The sequence below is a fragment of the Herpailurus yagouaroundi genome, unplaced genomic scaffold (genome assembly GCF_014898765.1).
Source record: "Herpailurus yagouaroundi ecotype Mexico unplaced genomic scaffold, PumYag 192, whole genome shotgun sequence".
Taxonomy (NCBI): domain Eukaryota; kingdom Metazoa; phylum Chordata; class Mammalia; order Carnivora; family Felidae; genus Herpailurus; species Herpailurus yagouaroundi.
Genome location: NW_024412423.1, coordinates 15,540,094 through 15,559,581, shown reverse-complemented (window position 1 = coordinate 15,559,581; position 19,488 = coordinate 15,540,094). Strand labels below are relative to the sequence as shown.

The window sequence follows — 19,488 nt, the reverse complement described above, 5'->3', positions numbered from 1 at the left end:
ACAACGAAAAAAATGATATACTAGGAAAAATCAAACACAGAAGAAGGCATCATTGGAGTAATTAAGAGTAAGAAAGAAGTAAGATATATAGAAAACAAATAGTAAAGTGGCAGAAGTGCATCCTTCATTATCAGTAGTACTTTAAAAGTAAATGGGGGGGGTGGCGCAGTCGGTTAAGTGTCCGACTTCAGCCAGGTCACGATCTCGCACTCCATGAGTTCGAGCCCTGCGTCAGGCTCTGGGCTGATGGCTCAGAGCCTGGAGCCTGTTTCCGATTCTGTGTCTCCCTCTCTCTCTGCCCCTCCCCCGTTCGTGCTCTGTCTCTCTCTGTCCCAAAAATAAATAAACGTTGAAAAAAAAAATTAAAAAAAAAAATAAAAGTAAATGGGTTACAAGGGATACAGGAGTACTGATGCATAGGGGCACTTGCACCCCAATGTTTATAGCAGCACTCTCAACAATAGCCAAATTATGGAAAGAGCCTAAATGTCCATCAACTGATGAATGGATAAAAAAAATTGTGGTTTATATACACAATGGAGTACTATGTGGCAATGAGAAAGAATGAAATATGGCCCTTTGTAGCAACATGGATGAAACTGGAGAGTGTAATGCTAAGTGACATAAGTCATACAGAGAAAGACAGATACCATATGGTTTCACTCTTATGTGGATCCTGAGAAACTTAACAGAAACCCATGGGGGAGGGGAAGGAAAAAAAAAAAGAGGTTAGAGTGGGAGAGAGCCAAAGCATAAGAGACTGTTAAACACTGAGAACAAACTGAGGGTTGATGGGGGGTGGGAGGGAGGGGAGGGTGGCTGATGGGTATTGAGGAGGGCACCTTTTGGGAGGAGCACTGGGTGTTGTATGGAAACCAATTTGACAATAAACTTCATATATTGAAAAAAAAAAAAAAGTAAATGGGTTAGACCCACCAATTAAAAGAGATTTGTGGAATGGATAATAAACATGATCCATCTATACAGTGCTTACAAGAGACTAACTTCAGACTTGAAGAAACAAATGGGTTCTAAGTGAAAGGATGAAAAAAGATATTCCATGCAGATAGTAGCCAGAAGAGAGCTGGGGTGGCAGACAAAATAAATGCTGAATCAAAATTATTACCAAATGCAAGGAAGGGTATTGTATATTGGTAAGTGCCACTTAATCAAAATTATATACATACATTCACCAAACAGCAGATCTCCCAAATATATGAAAAAAACATTAACAAAATTTAAGGGAAGATATTAGTAATAAACAGTAATAGAGTAGTTCAAGACTTCACTACCCCACTTTTAATAATGGATAGAATGTCTAGACAGAAGATCTAAGGAAATCAAATTGAACAACACTACAATCTAAGTAGACCTAATAGACATATACACGAGAATTCACCCAACAACAGCAGAATACACATTCTTCCCAAGTGCAAATGGAACATTCTCTGGGATAGACCACATTTAGACCATAAAATAATTCACAGTACATTTAAAAGGATTCAAATTATACAAAGTACCTTCTCCAACTAGAATGGAATGAAGGGAGAAATCACTAACAAGAGGAAAACTGGAAACCTTGAAAATGAAAGGAAATAAACAACACATTCTTAAAGAATAAACAGGTCAAAGAAGAAATCAAAAGACGAATTAGAAAATACTTAGAGACCAATGAAAAGAAAAGCACAATATACCAAAACTTGGGGGATGCAGCAAAGTCAGTACCAGAGGGAAGTGTATAGCTGAAAACAGCTGCATTAAAACAAAACAAAAAAAAACACATCCAATCACCAAATTAACTTCACACCTGAAAGAAAAAGAGCAGACCAAACCCAAAGCCAGTAGAAGGAGCAAATGATAAAGACTGAGAAGAGATAAACAAAACAGAGAATTGAAAAATAATAGAATTGATGAAACCAAAAGTTCGTTCTTGGAAATGATCCACAAAGTTGACAAATCTTTACGTACATTGACTTTTTTAAAAAGAGAGAAAAGGTAAAAATAACTAAAAAGAGAAGTAAAAGTAGGGACATCTCTACCAACCTTACAGAAATTTAAAAGTTTAGGAGAACGTACTGTGAACAGTTGGATGCCAACAAATTAGATTATCTAGATGAAATGGGAAAATTCTTAAAAAGACACAAATTAGCAAAACTGAGTCAAGAAAGAGTGGGAAATCTCAACTGATGAACAAGAGAGTGAATCATTCTAACAAATATAAGGAAGAACTTACTGAGAAAATGCAGGAATGAATACAGCTTGTTGTGCAACCACAGTTCACCTGTAGAGTTTTAGCCCAGTGGAACTTTTCAAGATGTCATACGTTTCATTTCCTTCCTTTTTTGTTATTGATATGTGACTTTATAAATCTGCTTTTGTAATTTTGGTTAATAATTGTGTGGGAAAACATGGAAATGTTTCCTAATTCCAAAAAAGAAAAGAAAAGAAAAGAAAAGAAAGAAAAGGAAAAAGTTCAAGAGCATGGCATTGTTCAGTGCAAGTCAAAACTGCAATGAGATTCCACTTCAAAGCCACTGTGATGGCTATAATTTAAAAAACGGAAAATGGAAAGTACTGGTGAAGATGTGGGGAAACAGGGACCTTGTACATTGCTTTTGGGAACATAAAATAGTACAGCTGTGGTGGGAACCAGTTTGGTGGTTTACCAAAAAGTTAGAGAATTACCAATATGACCTAACAATTACACTTCTAGATACGCACCTGAGAGAAGTGGGAGCATCCATCTACCCATAAACTTGTATACAAATGCTTACAGCAACATCATTCATGCTAGCTTAATGATGGAAACCAAATGTCCATTAGCAGATGAAGGAATAGAGAAACTGGGTTGTAGACATATAACGAATATTATTCAGTCATAAAAGAAATGAGGTACTGATACTTGCTATACCTTGGATGAACTGCACAAGCATTAGGCTAGATGAGAGAGGCCAGACACAAAAGGTTACCTACTGTATGATCCTTTTCATACAAAATATCAAGAATATCCATATCCTTAGAGGTATATCCTTAGAGACAGAATGGAAATTTATGGTTGTTAGGGGATAGGATGAGGGTTTGTGGGGAGCAGTTATTTAAAAGGTACATAGTGTTCTGGGGTGAAGAAAAAGTGTTGAGACTTGAGAGAGGTAGTGTTTGCACAATATTATGAATCCGTTAAATGCCACTGAATTGCATCCTTCAAAACGGTTAATTGTATGTTATCTGATTTTCACAAAATTAAATGACTTTCTAGTTAGCTCTCAGTGGTCAAGAAAATTATTAGCATTATGTCATTTCCTTGAACGCTATTAGAAAAAATTAACAAAATTGGATTGACCGTTTTCATTTTAAAGTAGTGAACATAAACCTCAGTGTTGAGTACCCCTCCCCTGAAATCAAAGTATCATTCTATTTTTCTTTTAGTAAATTTTCTTTCCTCTTTTCCGAGATAGTATGATGCTCTATGCTTTCCTCAAATATCATTTCTTACTTTCTCTCTCTTCAAAATTCCACTCTCCCCCCTCACCCCAAATGGCTACCTCATCAATAATTTACTGAAGAACTAGAAGCTGCCAGATGGCTACTTCCTCACCTTCCCACCAGCCTTACTCTATGAACCTTACTGCAGCAGGCACTGCTAATCTGTTTCCCGACAGTTGTTTACCCATTTATCCCCTGCTACCAGGCACCCAATTTGGATTAGCTAGCAGCCATGTGTTTAGGGAAGCTTGGCCTTGTCTAGCTCCAGGGAATGAATCACAATTAAACTAAACCAGCCATGTTGGTCTCATTCCCAGGTATGAAAGATTATTTTAAGCATGAGTCTGCCATCCAGGAGAGGCCCTTGGAGCCCCAGGAAAAGGGTTTTACCAGATTTTTTTAAAGACCCATGGGAGGAAGTATGTCTCTTTTTTTCAGTATCTTTTAACTGCATTTAATTCTTGAATTAGGACACAGTTAACACTGAGGATGATGGGGCAAAGGGTAGCACCCCTGTTCTTGGTGACTTTCTTGAGCCACTGAATTAACCAATTTGGAACTGTTCTACCTCAAAACCTATGTTTTGCACATAAACTTATGTTCTGCACAGCTCTTCTGCGCTGGCCTTATCAAAAGACTTTAACTGGGAAAAACATCCTTATTAAACAAATGGAGAAGATATTCTTTTGTCAAAGCCCAGCCCTTTCACTTGGCTTTGAAGCCCATCTTCTAGATCACAAAGCCTTGACCCCTGTAATTTCTGAACTGCGCACTGCCCCCCCCCATTCATTTCTGCATTATCTATCTCACCCTTTCTGGTCGATCCTTTTTAGCATATAAACATGTTAATAGTAATTCTCGTGAACAAAAGATGTCCATTGATAGCTTAAAATAATGACTTTTCTTAAAATAGTTGCCTACCTACCCTGTTGTCACTTTCTTAGAATCTTCCGACGATTTTTGTAAGGAAAAAAAAACTATTGGCTTATATAACGGGACACAGAAGTAGATTTTTGTTTCACTCACAACTAGATCCACAAACTCAGATGAGGTAATCATACTCTGTCTCTTTTTACCTCTGTATCTTGGTGCTGTGCCTTTATGTTGGTCTCATTATTTCCCAGTGCAATCTTTCTTCACACAGTGGGAAGAAATGTTACCTAAAGCCTTCCAGGTTCATGACCTCAATAGTAAGACAATTTTTCCTCTAGTAACAGACTGAAAAAGGACTCTGTTTAGCCCATCTTAGTTCATGTGACCTCCCCTGGGTCAGTCTTTATGGCCAGGAAAATGGAGTGCCATAATTGATTAGAACGTAGGTCATGTGCTTAATGATCATTTCCTGTAGGTAAGAATACTATGATTGACAACCACAGAATTATTATAAGATTGGAGCCAGGAAAAACATTTCTCCAGAAAAGGTAGACATAAAAACAGAGGCCAGTTAGAGTCCATGCTGTAGGTGTTAAGTAAGCACAATTATACCTTTATGCTCAGAAGCATACGCATTTCCCAGAATGTACCTGCATAATATGATGCATCTGTTCTACATGAATCCTAAAATGCACTCACCTTTCCACCAAAAGGAGATAACCCAGAGTCATTTCAAGTTACTTAATTTGTTCCACATTTAGATCTCCAAATTATGTGCATTTTTTCCTCAATCGCATGCAGATGAGACACATCATAATATGATACCTAAAGATTAAATAAAAAACATACCCTCCCTAAAAACAGGGTGTTTACAATATAATTCTCCTTTTTAAAAAAATGGAAAAGGAGAAACGACATCCAGTTGTCACTGGCCACTGCAAACACCACCTTGTACTGGCTAGAGGTAACAAGGCCTGTCCTGGCCGTGCAGTGAGTGAATGTTTCTGATGTGTTTGTGTCTGCTTCTGACCCCTGGGAATGTTCATTGTCCTTTTCTTCCGTGACCACAATCAAGAAAACATCTAAAGGATGTTGCTTTGGTGGGGAGTGGTACTGAGTGTGTGTTTCGAATATGTCACCAAATTCCTGTATTTGTCAGAACCTTTTTGGTTATGTTACAGAAACCCAATGCAAATTGGCTTAAAAAGAGAACTAATTGGTTTTTTAACTAGAAAGTAGAGGCACTTCTTCAGTCTGACGTTAGATTCTCAGAATTCTCTCACTTCACCATCCTTGGCGTGCCTTCTTTTTCTTTCTTTTTCTCTCTGTCTCAAACTACAGGGAAAAAAATTCCCCAGGGGCTGGGAAGAAGACTACTCTGAATTACATTTCTCTCCTAATCTCTTTTTAAATTGCCTTCTGCCCTCCACTATGCTATTGACACTGATCTTGTCCAGATTGCCTAGATCCTCATTTTACCAAACATAATGCACAGATTTCTAGCCATCTCATTCAATCTCCCAGTAAAATATTACACATCTTAGTACTCCATCTAAGTACTTCTTGAAACACTCTCCTCTTTCTGTTTCCAGGACATGATTCTCTGGATTTCTTCCTGATTCTCAGTTTCCTTGGCAACATTTTTTTTTTCCTTTCAATTCTTTAAATATTGCAACCTAAGAGTTTGGTGTTGGGCCCAACTCCCTCCTTTATCTGTGCTCATTCTCCAGCTGATCTCATTGGATGCTATGGTTTAAACACTAGCCATTAGGTGCCATAGTTTAATATTTTTAATGTTTATTTATGAGAGAGACAGAGTGCAAGTGGGGGAGGGACGAGAGAGAGAAGGAGACACAGAATCCAAAGCAGGCGCCAGGCTCTGCACAGTCAGCACAGAGCCCGACGTGGGGCTCAAACTCACGAGCTGCAAGATCAAGATCTGAGCCAAAGTTGGCTGCTTAACTGACCAAGCAACTGAGCCACCCAGGCACCCCTAGGTGCCATAGTTTAAACATGTTGGTTACTCCCCCCCCCCTTTTTTTTACATACAACCACTTAGCTTCAAGCTAAAGTATATGTATATCCAACAACCTACTTAATATTGGCACCTGAATGTACACTAGGCATCTAAAAATTAATGTATTCAAAATGAAGTCCACATATTTTATATGTTCCCCAGACTTCTGTCTTGAATCACCCATCTATATGTGTAAGCCACACATATATTCCAGACTTCCCTTTCTCTCATCATCCACCCAATCCATCAATGAGTGCAATTATGGAAACCACCCCATTAATTAATTTGAATTCTCATCTTTATCTCTTCTCATTGTCTTTTTTCCTAGATCTCCTACACAACCCACACACAGACACACAGCAAATAATACTGCAAGATAGGTTTCCAGGGTCATTCAAAAACAAACTGAGTCTCAACAAATCTTGCAGAGCTCATACTACAGAGAGAGGAGTGATTTCATTTAAAAACAAAGGCTTCCCTTGTGCTAAATGCTCTGTAAGCTGACTTGGACTAGTACTAAAAACTATGAAATTCTTTGGCAATAAATAACAGATGTAAGCACTTTATAAATTACCTCTTCTACCTGTGGAATGGGCAGGAACCCCTATGTCTGAAGATACACTTAGTTCACAAAACTGGTTTTGTCTCGTTTCAGTTTTATAGCTGAAAACAAACAACACATTCCTCATCCTACCTCCATCCTGGACAAAACAGACTTTTACATTTATTAATATTTCTGCCTTTAAAAATCTATTTCCAGCCATTTCTAGGTTCATGCGCATCTTAAAATAGATCTGCAAAGGCCTATAATTTAGAAGCATAGTTACCCCTATATAAATTTGCTAGGGTTGTTGTAAAAGAGTACCACAAACTGTGTGGCTTAAACATCATAAATTTATTATCTCAGATTTCTAGAGGCTAGATGCCCAAGATTAAAAAGTCAGTAGGGTTGGTTCCTTCTAAGGAACCTTCCGAGGAACTTCTTGTACACCTCTCCTTCAGTTGCTGGTGATTTGCTAGCAATCATTGGTATTCCTTGGCTTGTAGATGCATCACCCTGGTCTCCGCCTTTGTCTTCCTGTGACTTTCTGCCGGTATGTCTGTGTCTAAATTTCTACTTTTTATAAAGATACCAGGCATATTGGATTCGGGGCCCATCTTACTCCACTATGTTCTCATCTTAACAAATTACATCTGCAACAACGCTACTTTCAAATAAGGTCATGTTCTGAGGTACTGGGAGTTAGAACTTGAACAGTTGAATCTGGAGGGGACATAATTCAACCTTTAACACCCCCAAGTTTTGGGGGGAAAGAAACTCTGAATAATAGAGGAAAGTTTAAGCTCTGAGTGAAAATAGAAATATTTACCAAAGATCAATCAATAATTGAAATATAAAGTTAGGGTTGCAGGCACAGAGATTCCTAAGATTTCTTTAATCTCCAAAAAAACTCTCTGGGTCTTAAGAATGGATAAGAATATCAGAGAGAAATGAGACATGGGAAAAAGTGAGGCAATTAATCATTGACTTGGGTATAAAGGTCAAATGTTTGGATGTAAAAGTCAAAAAACAATAATATCAGGTTCTGAGAAATTAAAGTCAACAGCTGTAGTGGCCTAGGACTGACTCGTTCCTAGGATACCCCCAGTCTGTCCAAGTTCCAGCACATTCTTAGAGTTCTTTCATGGAACAGAGCTCAGACTCCCCCTGCTGGTCGGACTCAGAGTTGACTCTGCTCTCTGGCTTGGGGGAAATGCATTCTGCCATTATTGAGTTTCTCTCAGGAGTTTCCCTTTCTTCCCTGACCTCCTCAATGTTTAGTTTAATACAGGGCAGCTGGTTTCACATACCTGCTCTGCGTTCAATCTTTTCTTGTAACATCTGGGAAACATCTAGTTGTTAAAGAATGATAATGGAAAATGCCAATAATCTGTTAGTATTATTATGCTCATAGTTTTGACTTTGAACATCCTCTAAGGAATGTCCAGAACTGCCCTGTGACTATACATCCATTCAGTGATGGCAAGAGACTTGCATTTATACAACTTGAAGTTTAAACGTTAAACTGTTCCTGAGGTTAATAAATAAGATCTTCATACACAAACCACATGGCCATCTGATATTTTCACCTTAAAACCCCAGGAACTGACAAATGAGAAGAAAAACCTATTTCAAAGACATAGATCAAGGGTCTGATGTAATATTAAAGGACTACAACATTCATAAGACCTAAGTGAGGAAATCCAAATTACAAAGCTTTGAGAAGAATCCAGAACATACGTGGGGCAAATTGAGCTTACATAGACCCTTCCAAAGGAAATGAATCACCTTTAATATTTAATGATTCAAATATTAAGGTAGTTGGGGTAACGGTTGATCACCCAGTCACCTAAAGCTTGAGATTTGTCTTGGGTACTACTTTTCCATTAGTTAATCACTAAATCCAACTCTTAAGTATTTCTTGAGTCTATCTTCTCTTCACCACTGATGGGCACTTACCATTTCCAAATTGAATTTTTTCAAGAGCTACACACCGATGTGCCTGGCTCTGGTCTTCTCACAAATTTGTCCTTATGAGTACCCTCAGAATTTTTAAGTGCAAATATGAATATGCCCTATTTAAAGGTTCCCCATTGCCTATCAGTCAACTCAAATTGCTATATTGGGAAGGGCATGAGCTTTGACATCAGAGAGATAAAGTGGATGGATTGTAACTTGATTTGAGACTTCAGGGAAGTCACTGTCGGGACTTCTTCCATGAGGCATATGGTAAAGTAAGGTAATTATAATTGGTGGTGGTGGGGAAGTGGGTGATGGACTATGAAAGAACCTATGAAGGACATCTAACCCAAACTTGAAGGAAGAAGAAAAGCATTTTTGAGGAAGGAGCATCTAATTGAAGATCTTAAAATAGGAGTTTGTTGGGATTTTGTGGATAATGGGAAGGAAGTAGCGGGAGCAATTATAGGTAGAAGCAGAGGGAAAAGAATATATTAAATAAAACTTGGCTCTGAGGAACAAAGCCTTTTGTTTCTTCTTAAATGAGAAAAGTAAGGGCGAATATGGCATGTACGAGGAATCAAACGTGGTATGCAGGGAGTGGTGTAAGATTAAACTGGAGAAACAAGTAGGGGGTATCTGACTACTAATGATGGAAGGATCTGTTAAGGAATATAGATTTGCCCTTGATGGTGTAAGGGGACTAATTTAAGATTTAAGCCAAGGAGAAATATGCGTTGTGGAATCTTCCCTCTGGGTGTGGTACTGAGGACCATAATGAAACAAGGACCATAAGGAAAGTTTCTGCAGTTGGTGGCCTGAACCAGGACGATGATGGGAGAGAGAGAGAAAAGAAGATGTATTCAAGAACTATTTGAGAGGCATCATTCATAATGCTTAGCAGTTGACTGGATGTGTGGAGTGAGGAAAAGGAAAGAATCAAAGCTGTCTAGATTTCTAATATGAACCACAGGGTGGCTGGGGGCACCTGTCCCAGCTTAGGGACAAGGAGGAACAAATTTGAGAGAAGGAACAAATTTGAAGCAGGAAGCTAATTAACAGGTAGATTTTGAGTTGAATGAGAACTTGGATGGCACTCTGCAGTAGGCAGTTGGATAGTCAGGTCTGGGATCATGAAGAAGATCAGGACTAATGATGAGGAGGTGGCTCTTCTTGGCACATTGTGTGCTTTAGGGCAAGTCACCAAGGAAGAAATGTATAGAAAGAGCAGATAAGGGACTGCAGTCCCACAAAAGAGCTTTCGTCATTTGCAAAATGGGGATAAGACTTCCCAGGGCCTTTGGCTAACATACATAGGAGTACCTAGAAGAATGCTTTGCTCACAGTACAGGCTTAGTAAACATTAAATGAATAATTTACCAAAATCATATACATGATTTACTAATTTTCTTATAAAGATTAAGGAAAGTAAAAGTTTACCATCTCTGCGAAACCTTATAAAGAAAATGTCCACACAAAAAACACCTGTTCTTATCAGCGGAGTCATGACTCATAAGGGATAAGGCATTTTGCTTTTTCTTAGACAAGAAAGTCACATTTATTAGTGCCCGGTCAGCTATTTAAAACTGACCTCTATTTGATCTTGACATTTATAAGCAAAAGGAAGTCTTTAGTTATGTAACAGGCCAGCAGTCCATGTGTCCCTCCTGTAACAACAATAGTAACAGAAGCCCATTTTTCATTGTGCCTGACTCTATTCAAAACAACACATCTCTTCACCAGCTCATATTTTTTTCCCTTACATTCTCTGAAGCTCTCACTTAATGCCCAACAATCCAATAAGCGGGCGGTGGGGGGGAATTGGCATCTGCTTCAGTAAGAGGGAATGTGGTTGTGTGTTAAGAGGGAATTCTGCTGTAAAATCAACCAGAAGCAAAGTGTTAAATGAAATTTCCAGTAACTAGGTTTCATGGTGTAAAGAAACCCATTCCAGGTTAAACAGACTGCTTGTGACTTTATGGCATTAAAGTAGACTTCTAAATAGATTGGAAAACAAAAACTCATTCACAAAAACTCATGATTTCAGATTGGCACATCAAGCATAATTTCTGAGCATTTGCAGAAATGAATACTCCTACCAAGGGCACATTACTTATTTCAAATAAACTTGACATCAAGGGATCTACTGTTGCATTTCAACAATGAAAAAAGAACCAGAACATTTTGGGAGAGCAGTCTCAGTATGTATTGAATCACTTTTAGCCATTCAAACACATATCTAGCCTCTAAAAACTTGCTGAAGATCTCTATTCTTTTTCTATTCCCAAAGTTAAAGAAAATATAGATTGAATACTAAGAAGCAAATAATGGGAGTTTATTTTAGAGTCTTAGGTATAAAATGATGAATTATTTTGGGTTATTAGAGTGAAACATACTAGTCTTTTGTCTTTGCTTGCCTGCTTGCTATACTAAATGCTTAAGGTGAAGGATCACTTAGACGATTCATTCTATCTCCAGCTATTGCATAAATAAGAGAGGTCCACTACCTTCTCACAATAAGAAAGTATCTTGGTAAAGTACCCAGAAGACCGAATCTAAGTTTCCACTCAAAAATTTACCTGGGGTTTCCAACCAGAGAGTCCCTGTTGAAAGTCACAGAGGTACAGAGCAGTGGAACAGAACTGAGAGTCTACAGACTCATACATCTATGAACAATTGATTTTGACAAGGCTATCAAGGCCACTCAGAGGAGAAAGAATCAGCTCTTCAACAAATGGCGCTGGAAAACCTGATATCCAGATGTAGAACATTGAAGTTACCAGGACAAAGCACTATGTGCAACAGAATGGTTAAGGGGTTGGATGAGCAAGGCAGAGATCTCCATTTGCCAGCCTAATCTCCAATACTCCCATTCTTAGTAAAAGAATCCTCATACTCCTAGGGTGGCAATGCACCTAGCTAAATATTCATATTTCTTAGCCCCCAGGTAAATAGCAGTGGTTAGGGATATAAGAATTTTTTAACTGAGTTTTTGAGAAAAGTTCTTAAAAGGGGTTGCACAGGTGGCACTTGTCTGCCCTATTTTGCATTTGCTTTTTCCTTCTTCGTATTGCCTGACCTGTGTATAGAATGGCTGCCTCTGCAAGTACATCTTGGATGTTGGAAGCCGTGTTTGTGAATGCATGAAGAGACTAAGCCCAGGCTTTTGAGGGTTGTGAAGCTACCAGGCCTGTCCTGGGCTGCTTGTGTCTAGACATATATTCTATGAGTCTTGTTTAGGCCACTCTTTTGGGGGATTGTTTGTTTTATGTACCCAAGATTAATCCTAATTGATTAAATCAGTTTCTTTGCTGCTGGGACATGGGACAGGGATGAAGAGAACCCTTTGCCTGCAGATTTGGATGAGGCCTGGAACTTCAACTTAGAGTGGGAATTTGTAAAAAGGAAAATCCTTGGCCCCACCCCAGATCTACTGAATCAGAAACTCTGGGGGGTAGTGCCCAGCAATTGGTTAGAGCTCTCCAGGTTCCAGTTTGGGAACTGAGATAAGTTTTTGTTCAGTGCTGCTTGAATAGGAAACTTCTTTTATTTTCTAATTTTTTTTTTTTATTTTTTAGGGGGGGGGGTGTATGTGTGTGTGTGTGTGCAAGTGGGGAAGAGGGGCAGAGAGAGAGAGAGAGAGAGAGACAATCTTAAGCCCGCTCACACTCAGTGCAGAGCCCAACTTGGGGCTGGATCCCACAAACCTGGGGTTGTGACCTGAGCCCACATCAAGAGTCAGACGCTCAACCAACTGAGGCACCCCAGGAAACATCTTTTAAACGGTTTTGGCTTATGACCATATGTTCTTACGAATAGGAACCATGATGGGGTGCCTGGGTAGCAGAGTCAGTTGAGTTTCTAATTCCTGATTTTGGCTCAGGTCATGAGCCTCCTAGCTCTTGCATCAAATCACATCTCTTTACTAGCTAGAGTGTATGGCACACTTCATATGCAACCACTATTTTCTAGGTATGGTATCCCTAAGACACATGAAGCTAATTCTATGTAGTTGTTAGTGGGTTCACCTCCCTGGTGAAGGAATGATCACAGATTTCCCCCATTCCTCAGTTTCCCCATAAAACCCTGCAATGACCACATACCACCACTGCCCATTCAGCTCCCACTCTGAGCAAAATCAGAGAATGGGCGGAAATAAAAGACCCAAGAGATGAAGCAGAAAGGATGGAAAAGGTTAAAGGACTAAAGTCCCTTTACCACAAGAATACCTTGAAAAGAGTGGAAGAGAAAGCTCGATCCTGAGAGAGCCAAGCTAGGACAAGGGAACTGGGGTGGGAGGGGAGGTTTCCTGCTTGAGAGACTCTAAGAGGGTGAATGCTGAAGAACTGCTATGTTGCAACTTGGGTGTCTTTTGAACTTTTTGAGACACACCAGTAAAAAAAGAAGCTCCTTACACACACACACACACACACACACACACACACACGTTAGCCCATGACATGTGACACAGAGAACCACCCAGTTTTGTTTTCTTTTGAGAGGTAGTGGGGAGGTGCGGAGGGAAAAGGAGAGAGATCATCACCTGAACCAAAATCAGGAGTCAAGGGTTAGAGGAGGCTTAACCAACTGAGCCACCCAGGAGCCCCTATATAGTTTTGTTATGACCACTAAAAGTGGAGATAAATGAATCTTTATTGGGAAACTACTAAGAGCCAGATACACTTGTCTCATTTCCTCTTCACAAGTGCCCTATGATACCAGTTTGTTTTCCCCCTTTTAGATAAGATAGCTGCGACTCAGAGAGATTACATAAATTGCCCAAGGTCATTAATCTAGCAAGTAGTGGAGCCTGGGCTCTTCTGGGTCTGCTGCTAGGAGCTGGGAACTAGAAGCTGATGATGAATGGGAGAGACATGGGCCAAAACTGTTGCCTGAGGAAGTGTCTCAGGAACTGCCCTGATGAGTCGCTCTGCACTGGGAGACCTCTGGATCTGGGTTCCATTGTGAAACTGTGGCTTTTCCTGACATTTCCTTTGCACAGGAAACAGTTGGATCTCAGCACAAAAGTTGTGGGATCTATTTGTTTGTGTGTGGTCACAAATTACAGCCCACCCAAGCCCCTTTTTTCATCCCTCCCATCTACACTGCTGATAGAAACCAGCACACATGCAAAAACTGCTTTTTATGGTCCTCCAGAAGCATTTTTACTCCTTTGTCTCTAGTCCCTAACACTTTCCCTTGCTTCTACTTGGTCCTCTTGGTTCTTTATCTACTACCTAATTTCCAGGCATTTCCTCCCACTGATCTCAACCTACTGGAAATATAATCAAGTATTTTCTTCAGCAAAACTTGGTAATGATGAGTTATTTACTGTATTACCTAGGACAAAAGTTTGATTCTCATGCACCTTTCTCACTCTGGCCAACTGAGTTGCTGCAAACTTCTTACAGCTGTAATTAGCTCAGATTATAAATCTTAATCGCTGATTATCCTGATCTCATATTGCTTTTATTTTTATAACAGAGACATGACTGCAGAGAAATAAAGAAAAATTGTTAGCTAGAGGGAAACCAACAAGGAATTCTGTTTACTGTGTGATGTCACAGAGGAAGTGGACAAAATCTTATTTTGTCACTGTTTGTAGGTTTCTTCTTCATAGTGAACCAGTAGAAACTCTGCTGGAAGGGACCTTAGAAAGTTTCACTATAAGTAAACTGAGGCACAGGACCAGAAGATGCTTTCGTGTAGATGAAGCCCTAGGCATTTATACTTTCCATTCTCAGTAAATTCTATGTTCTTCTCTAAGAGGCAAAGCCAGGAGGTAACACTTTGGCTAACGGTGAAATTTACCCTTTTCTCAAAGGCAGAATCTATTAGTTAACAATACCATGAGCTTCCACTCCTTGGTTCCAGCACAAATCTTTGTCCTCTCCATTACCTCTGCTTCCTCAACCTGTTTCTGGGCCACCAGACCAGCCTGTCTGGCCAATATTCAGCCATAGGACTGACAAAAATAATTTGGACTACCAGTGAAAGCCGGCTAGTATTTTCCACTATCCTTATGACAAGTCCTAAATTAATGATATTTAAAAGAAGCTTTAACAGGCATACTTGGATATAGGAGAAAATAGCCACCACCCCCCCCCCCCCACACACACACACACATCATTGTCTTGAATACTAATGACAACTTCTGTTTTTGTAATCACTCAGTGGCATAGCCTGGTAAGGAAGACAGTGGCACCCAGTGGACAAATGTTTGATTGTTTGACACAGGTGTTCGATTCTGAAATATTTTCCTATCTCAGCCTCATGGAAGGTCTTTTACTTCCCTTGCCTTTCCCTATTCTTCTGTCATCACATTTTAAAACTGTCTACTGAATTTAAATATGGGGGGAGGGGAATATTCTCATATTTTTTATGTTTTCAAGAATAAGACTAAAAACTAAAGTACTGGAAGAAGCAAAATTTTCAGGATTGAATCCTCTCAGCAGTGTCTCTATTTGATTAACTCTTCAACTCTAATAGTAGAGACAGCCAAATCTAATAAAGTACTCAATTAAAAATGTAGTGTTGAAAATGCCTGTAATATGGTTATTTTTTTTTCAATGAAATTCACTTGGTTATACAAATTTGGCAACTCCAAAGGCAATACTTCAGGAAAGGAATACACACAGACCCTGCAATTTAGTGCTATTGTAGAGTTTATCTGGAGCTATGCAAGTACATATTTTCACTCACTTGCTCTTTCTTTTTCTTTTTTTTTTTTTAACGTTTATTCATTTTTGGAAAAACAAAAATTATTTTTGAGAGACACAGTGCAAGTGGAGGAGGGACAGAGAGAGAGGGAGACACAGTATCTGAAGCAGACTCCAGACTCTGAGCTGTCAGCACAGAGCCCGACACGGGGCTCAAAATCATGAACCAAGAGATCATGATCTGAGCCAAAGGCTGACACTTAACCAACTGAGCCACCCGGGCACCCCTTACTTCCTCTTTCAATGATTCTTTTGGTTGTGAGCTATTTGGGTACAGAAGCCCTGTTTATAGATCTTTCTTCCCCAAACATCTAAGTAGCATCTTACTTACTGTAGGTACAGAGAAGTTGAGTAAAATCCAGTTAGCATTTTATATACTTAATCTGCAAATACTTTAAAAAATGGAACTAATTGTTTGATATTACAGAAAGGATCATGGAGCTAAGAATCTTCAGTGTTAGGGGCTGGTTGTTTTTATTGTAAAATAAAAATATTTTATAAAGAACAAACGGAATGATTACTTTTATGGGTGAATCAAATTTTATTGGTTTAAATGTGAAGACATTAAAAGGCCTTCAGTTACAAAATAAACATATATATCTTCTCCGTGCAACCTAATACCGGCCAGGGTGCCCTCTTTTCATTAGCCATTCAAAATCTCTTCCAGGTTTGGAGGCTCTTGTCCATCATTATATTCTTTATAACTCAGAATTTTGCTATAGTTTGAGACTTGTTTTTATTTGTTTGAGAAGCAAGACCCATTGGCAAGCCAGGGTGATGGCATGTGGCTGACATAGAAACTTTTCCAAATGGGTCTGGGCCTAAGGCAACACCCTTTCATTAACTGACGCAAGTTTTTACATCAACCACACTTAGTAAATAACAAACACATCCCGAAGGAAGAGATGCACTTTTTTGGTAAATTGGAAAAAGAAATGGAGGCCATTTGTGTGTGTCATTACATTACATGTTAATTATACTTTTTGTAATATATAACACAAGCACCATCTACCCTAGTCTCTCCAAAAAATCTTATTTATTTATTTATTTATTTATTTATTTATTTATTTATTTATTTATTTTGAGAGAGAAAAAAGAAAGAATGAGAGAAAGACAGAATGTGCGCATACGGGTGCATGAGCAGGGGAGGGGCAGAGAGAGAGGGAGAGAAAGAATCCCAAGCAGGCTCTGCACTGTCAGCGAGGAGCCTGATGTGGGGCTCGAACTCCCAAACTGTGAGATCATGACCTGAGCTGAAACCAAGAGTTAGACGCTTAACCTACTGAGCCACCCAGGTGCCCCTCCACAAAAATTCTTATAAAATTCTGATGTAAGCAAACTTTGCTAGACAGACCTTAGTACGCAAAAAAAAACTGAAAACTTCTTCAAAAGTTTCTAAAATTATATAACAAAATGTATCAATTCACAATAAATCAATAAATGTTGATAGCATTTCTGTCCTTTTTCCTCTACTCACTATCTCCGGAGTGACTTTGCTCTCAGGGGCCAAACCCCACTGCCCAGGAGGAGAGGCAACAATTAACATTGGGGTTTGTGCTGTGCACTACACTGTTTACAAAGTATAATATTGGGAAATGGGCCAGTCCCTGATCTGAGCTTTGCTGATTCCCACAGTCACCGTGTCTGACATGAAAGCCCTGCTAGGTCATCTCTAGAGCGTCGAGTACAGCCCACTACTGGTTGGGCTCCACCGCTCCTGTGAGTTTTAAAGACCCAAGAGGGAAGCCAAATCTCTGTTTCCTCCAACAATTTGAGAAAATTGCTCCTCTGTGCTCCCTGGAGGTTTTATCTGACCTCTGGACTTATCTGATGTTTGCAATGCAAATACGCTTCACTGATTCAGGAGAACTACTTGCTTAAAGATGGCTTGCCTAACTCATGGGCTAGGGTGAATGGAAATCAAAATACAAACGTAAAAGGAGTTTTAAAGGCTGGAAAAATCCATGAAGACTGAAGTAATTATTGTTATACCTAAAATGAATGAAGCCCTCTGTGTGCGTGTGTTGGTGTGTGTATGCATGCATGTATGTGCATCAATAGGGGCAGAGGTCAAAACACAGACTTATTTAGGGGCACCTGGGTGGCTCTGTCGGTTAAGCATTCGACTTCAGCTAAGGTCATGATCTCCCAATTCGTGAGTTCGAGCCCCGCATCGGGCTCTATGCTGACAGCTCGGAGCCTGGAGCCTGCTTCAGATTCTGTGTCTCCCTCTCTCTCTGGCCCTCCCCTGCTCACACTCTTTCTCTTTCTCTCTCAGATACAAAATAAAACATAAAAAAAATTTTTTTAACAGATTTATTTATTTATTTACTTTGAGTATAGTTGACACACAATGTTTCATTAGTTTCAGGTGTACAACATAGTGATTCACCATCTCTATACATTATGCTGTGCTCACTGTAAGTATGGCTAGCTTCTGTCACCATACCACACTAATACCATATCACTGACTTTATTTCCTATGCTGTGCCTTTTCTTTCCATGACTTATTTGTTCTATAACTGGAAACTTGTACCATTTTGCAACACCCCCCCCAACTTTATTTTGGGAATTAAGTTTGTTCTCCTTCTGTTTTTTTTTTAGACAAGTATTTAGATTTACATTTGTTCTCCTGCACCCTTAAGGAACATACATTTCCAGTGTGAACGACAGGTATTACCTGTTCAGATAAGGTTTTAGCCTTTTCTTCTGCTTCCTTCAGGCAAATCTCCAAGGCCTCAAGTTGTGCCAAAGTAAACGCCATCTGTCCAGTTTCCAGGGACTCTTTCTTTAAAACAATAATCAAATATTATTTTGTGATACGGATAGCTTCCTGAGTGCATCTCAAACAACTTTATGGGCTAAGGATAGAGTTAATAAACTCACACAAATCATCTCTTTTTCTTCAACACAGTAATTTAAAAGAGTGAAATGTTATAAAAACAGTGGTCTTACTCAAGAGTTTAGTGTCTAAAAGGAGGGTAAAAAAAATGCTTATTAAATTGTGACAATGAACAGCTTTAGAAAGTTAGACTAAAATTATCCACACTGGAGTTTGGTTAGTTTGCAGCTTTTTTTTTTTTCTTGATACAAACAGAACTTTCCTTCAAGAGGCTAAGACCAAAATTTCACATTCCTAGTGAGAGATGTCACCTAGAGTGCCTCTATTTTTAGCATTCACCTCTCCTGAGGAATAGAACCATGCAAACTCAGAGAAACCTGCTTCCTCTGATTGCCACCTTCCCACCCCAAGGTTCATTCAAGCAAAGATACCACAGGGTTTGGAATCGGCTCATTCTTGCCCAGAATATGGCTAATAGGATTCAAGTTAGCAGAGGTATATGTAGACTTTGCCTCTCCAAGTTGTTCTGAAGTTGCCCTTTCTCATCCACAAGCAGGAGAGTATACACAATTGGTAAGGAAGTATCAGTCACAGGCCCTCCCCAGACAAAAGCACTTCCTAACTACTCTGGCTATCCCGACAATTAATAATTACACAGCAATATGGAAACTTGAAAGGGGAGACCTCATATGTGCTAGGATTGTGACCTTCCTGTGAATTCCTTATGAATGTGCAGGCTCCTCTAACTGCCTCCAATTAACCCCATAAAAAGAAAGAACTGTGTTCTTTTTTTTTTTTTTTTTTTTTTTTTTTTTTTTTTGACTGGTGCTTTGTATTTTTCTTTGGTCTAGGATCCCACCATTTTTATACATGTGTGCATTTCCTACTGATACAATAGAGCCATCTGGTGGTAAATGGAACCAGCCATAAAGATCATACAATTGTTCATACAGTACTTTCAACCCTAGGACCCTGCCATGGGCCTTTGATAAAATGAAACTCCATAGGATGCAGGGCAAAGAAATGGTGCTATGTTCCAAAACAGCCTGGTTCC

At 39.3% G+C, this 19,488-nt stretch overlaps 1 protein-coding gene across 1 annotated transcript in view; it reads right to left on the bottom strand.

The window, feature by feature from the left end:
* CCDC192 (coiled-coil domain containing 192) overlaps positions 1–19,488 on the bottom strand; it is a 211,463-nt gene that overhangs the window by 157,676 nt on the left and 34,299 nt on the right. The window contains exon 3 of the mRNA XM_040444381.1: positions 18,273–18,380. Coding sequence (XP_040300315.1) covers positions 18,273–18,380 — 108 coding nt within the window. The remainder of the gene's footprint in view (positions 1–18,272; positions 18,381–19,488) is intronic.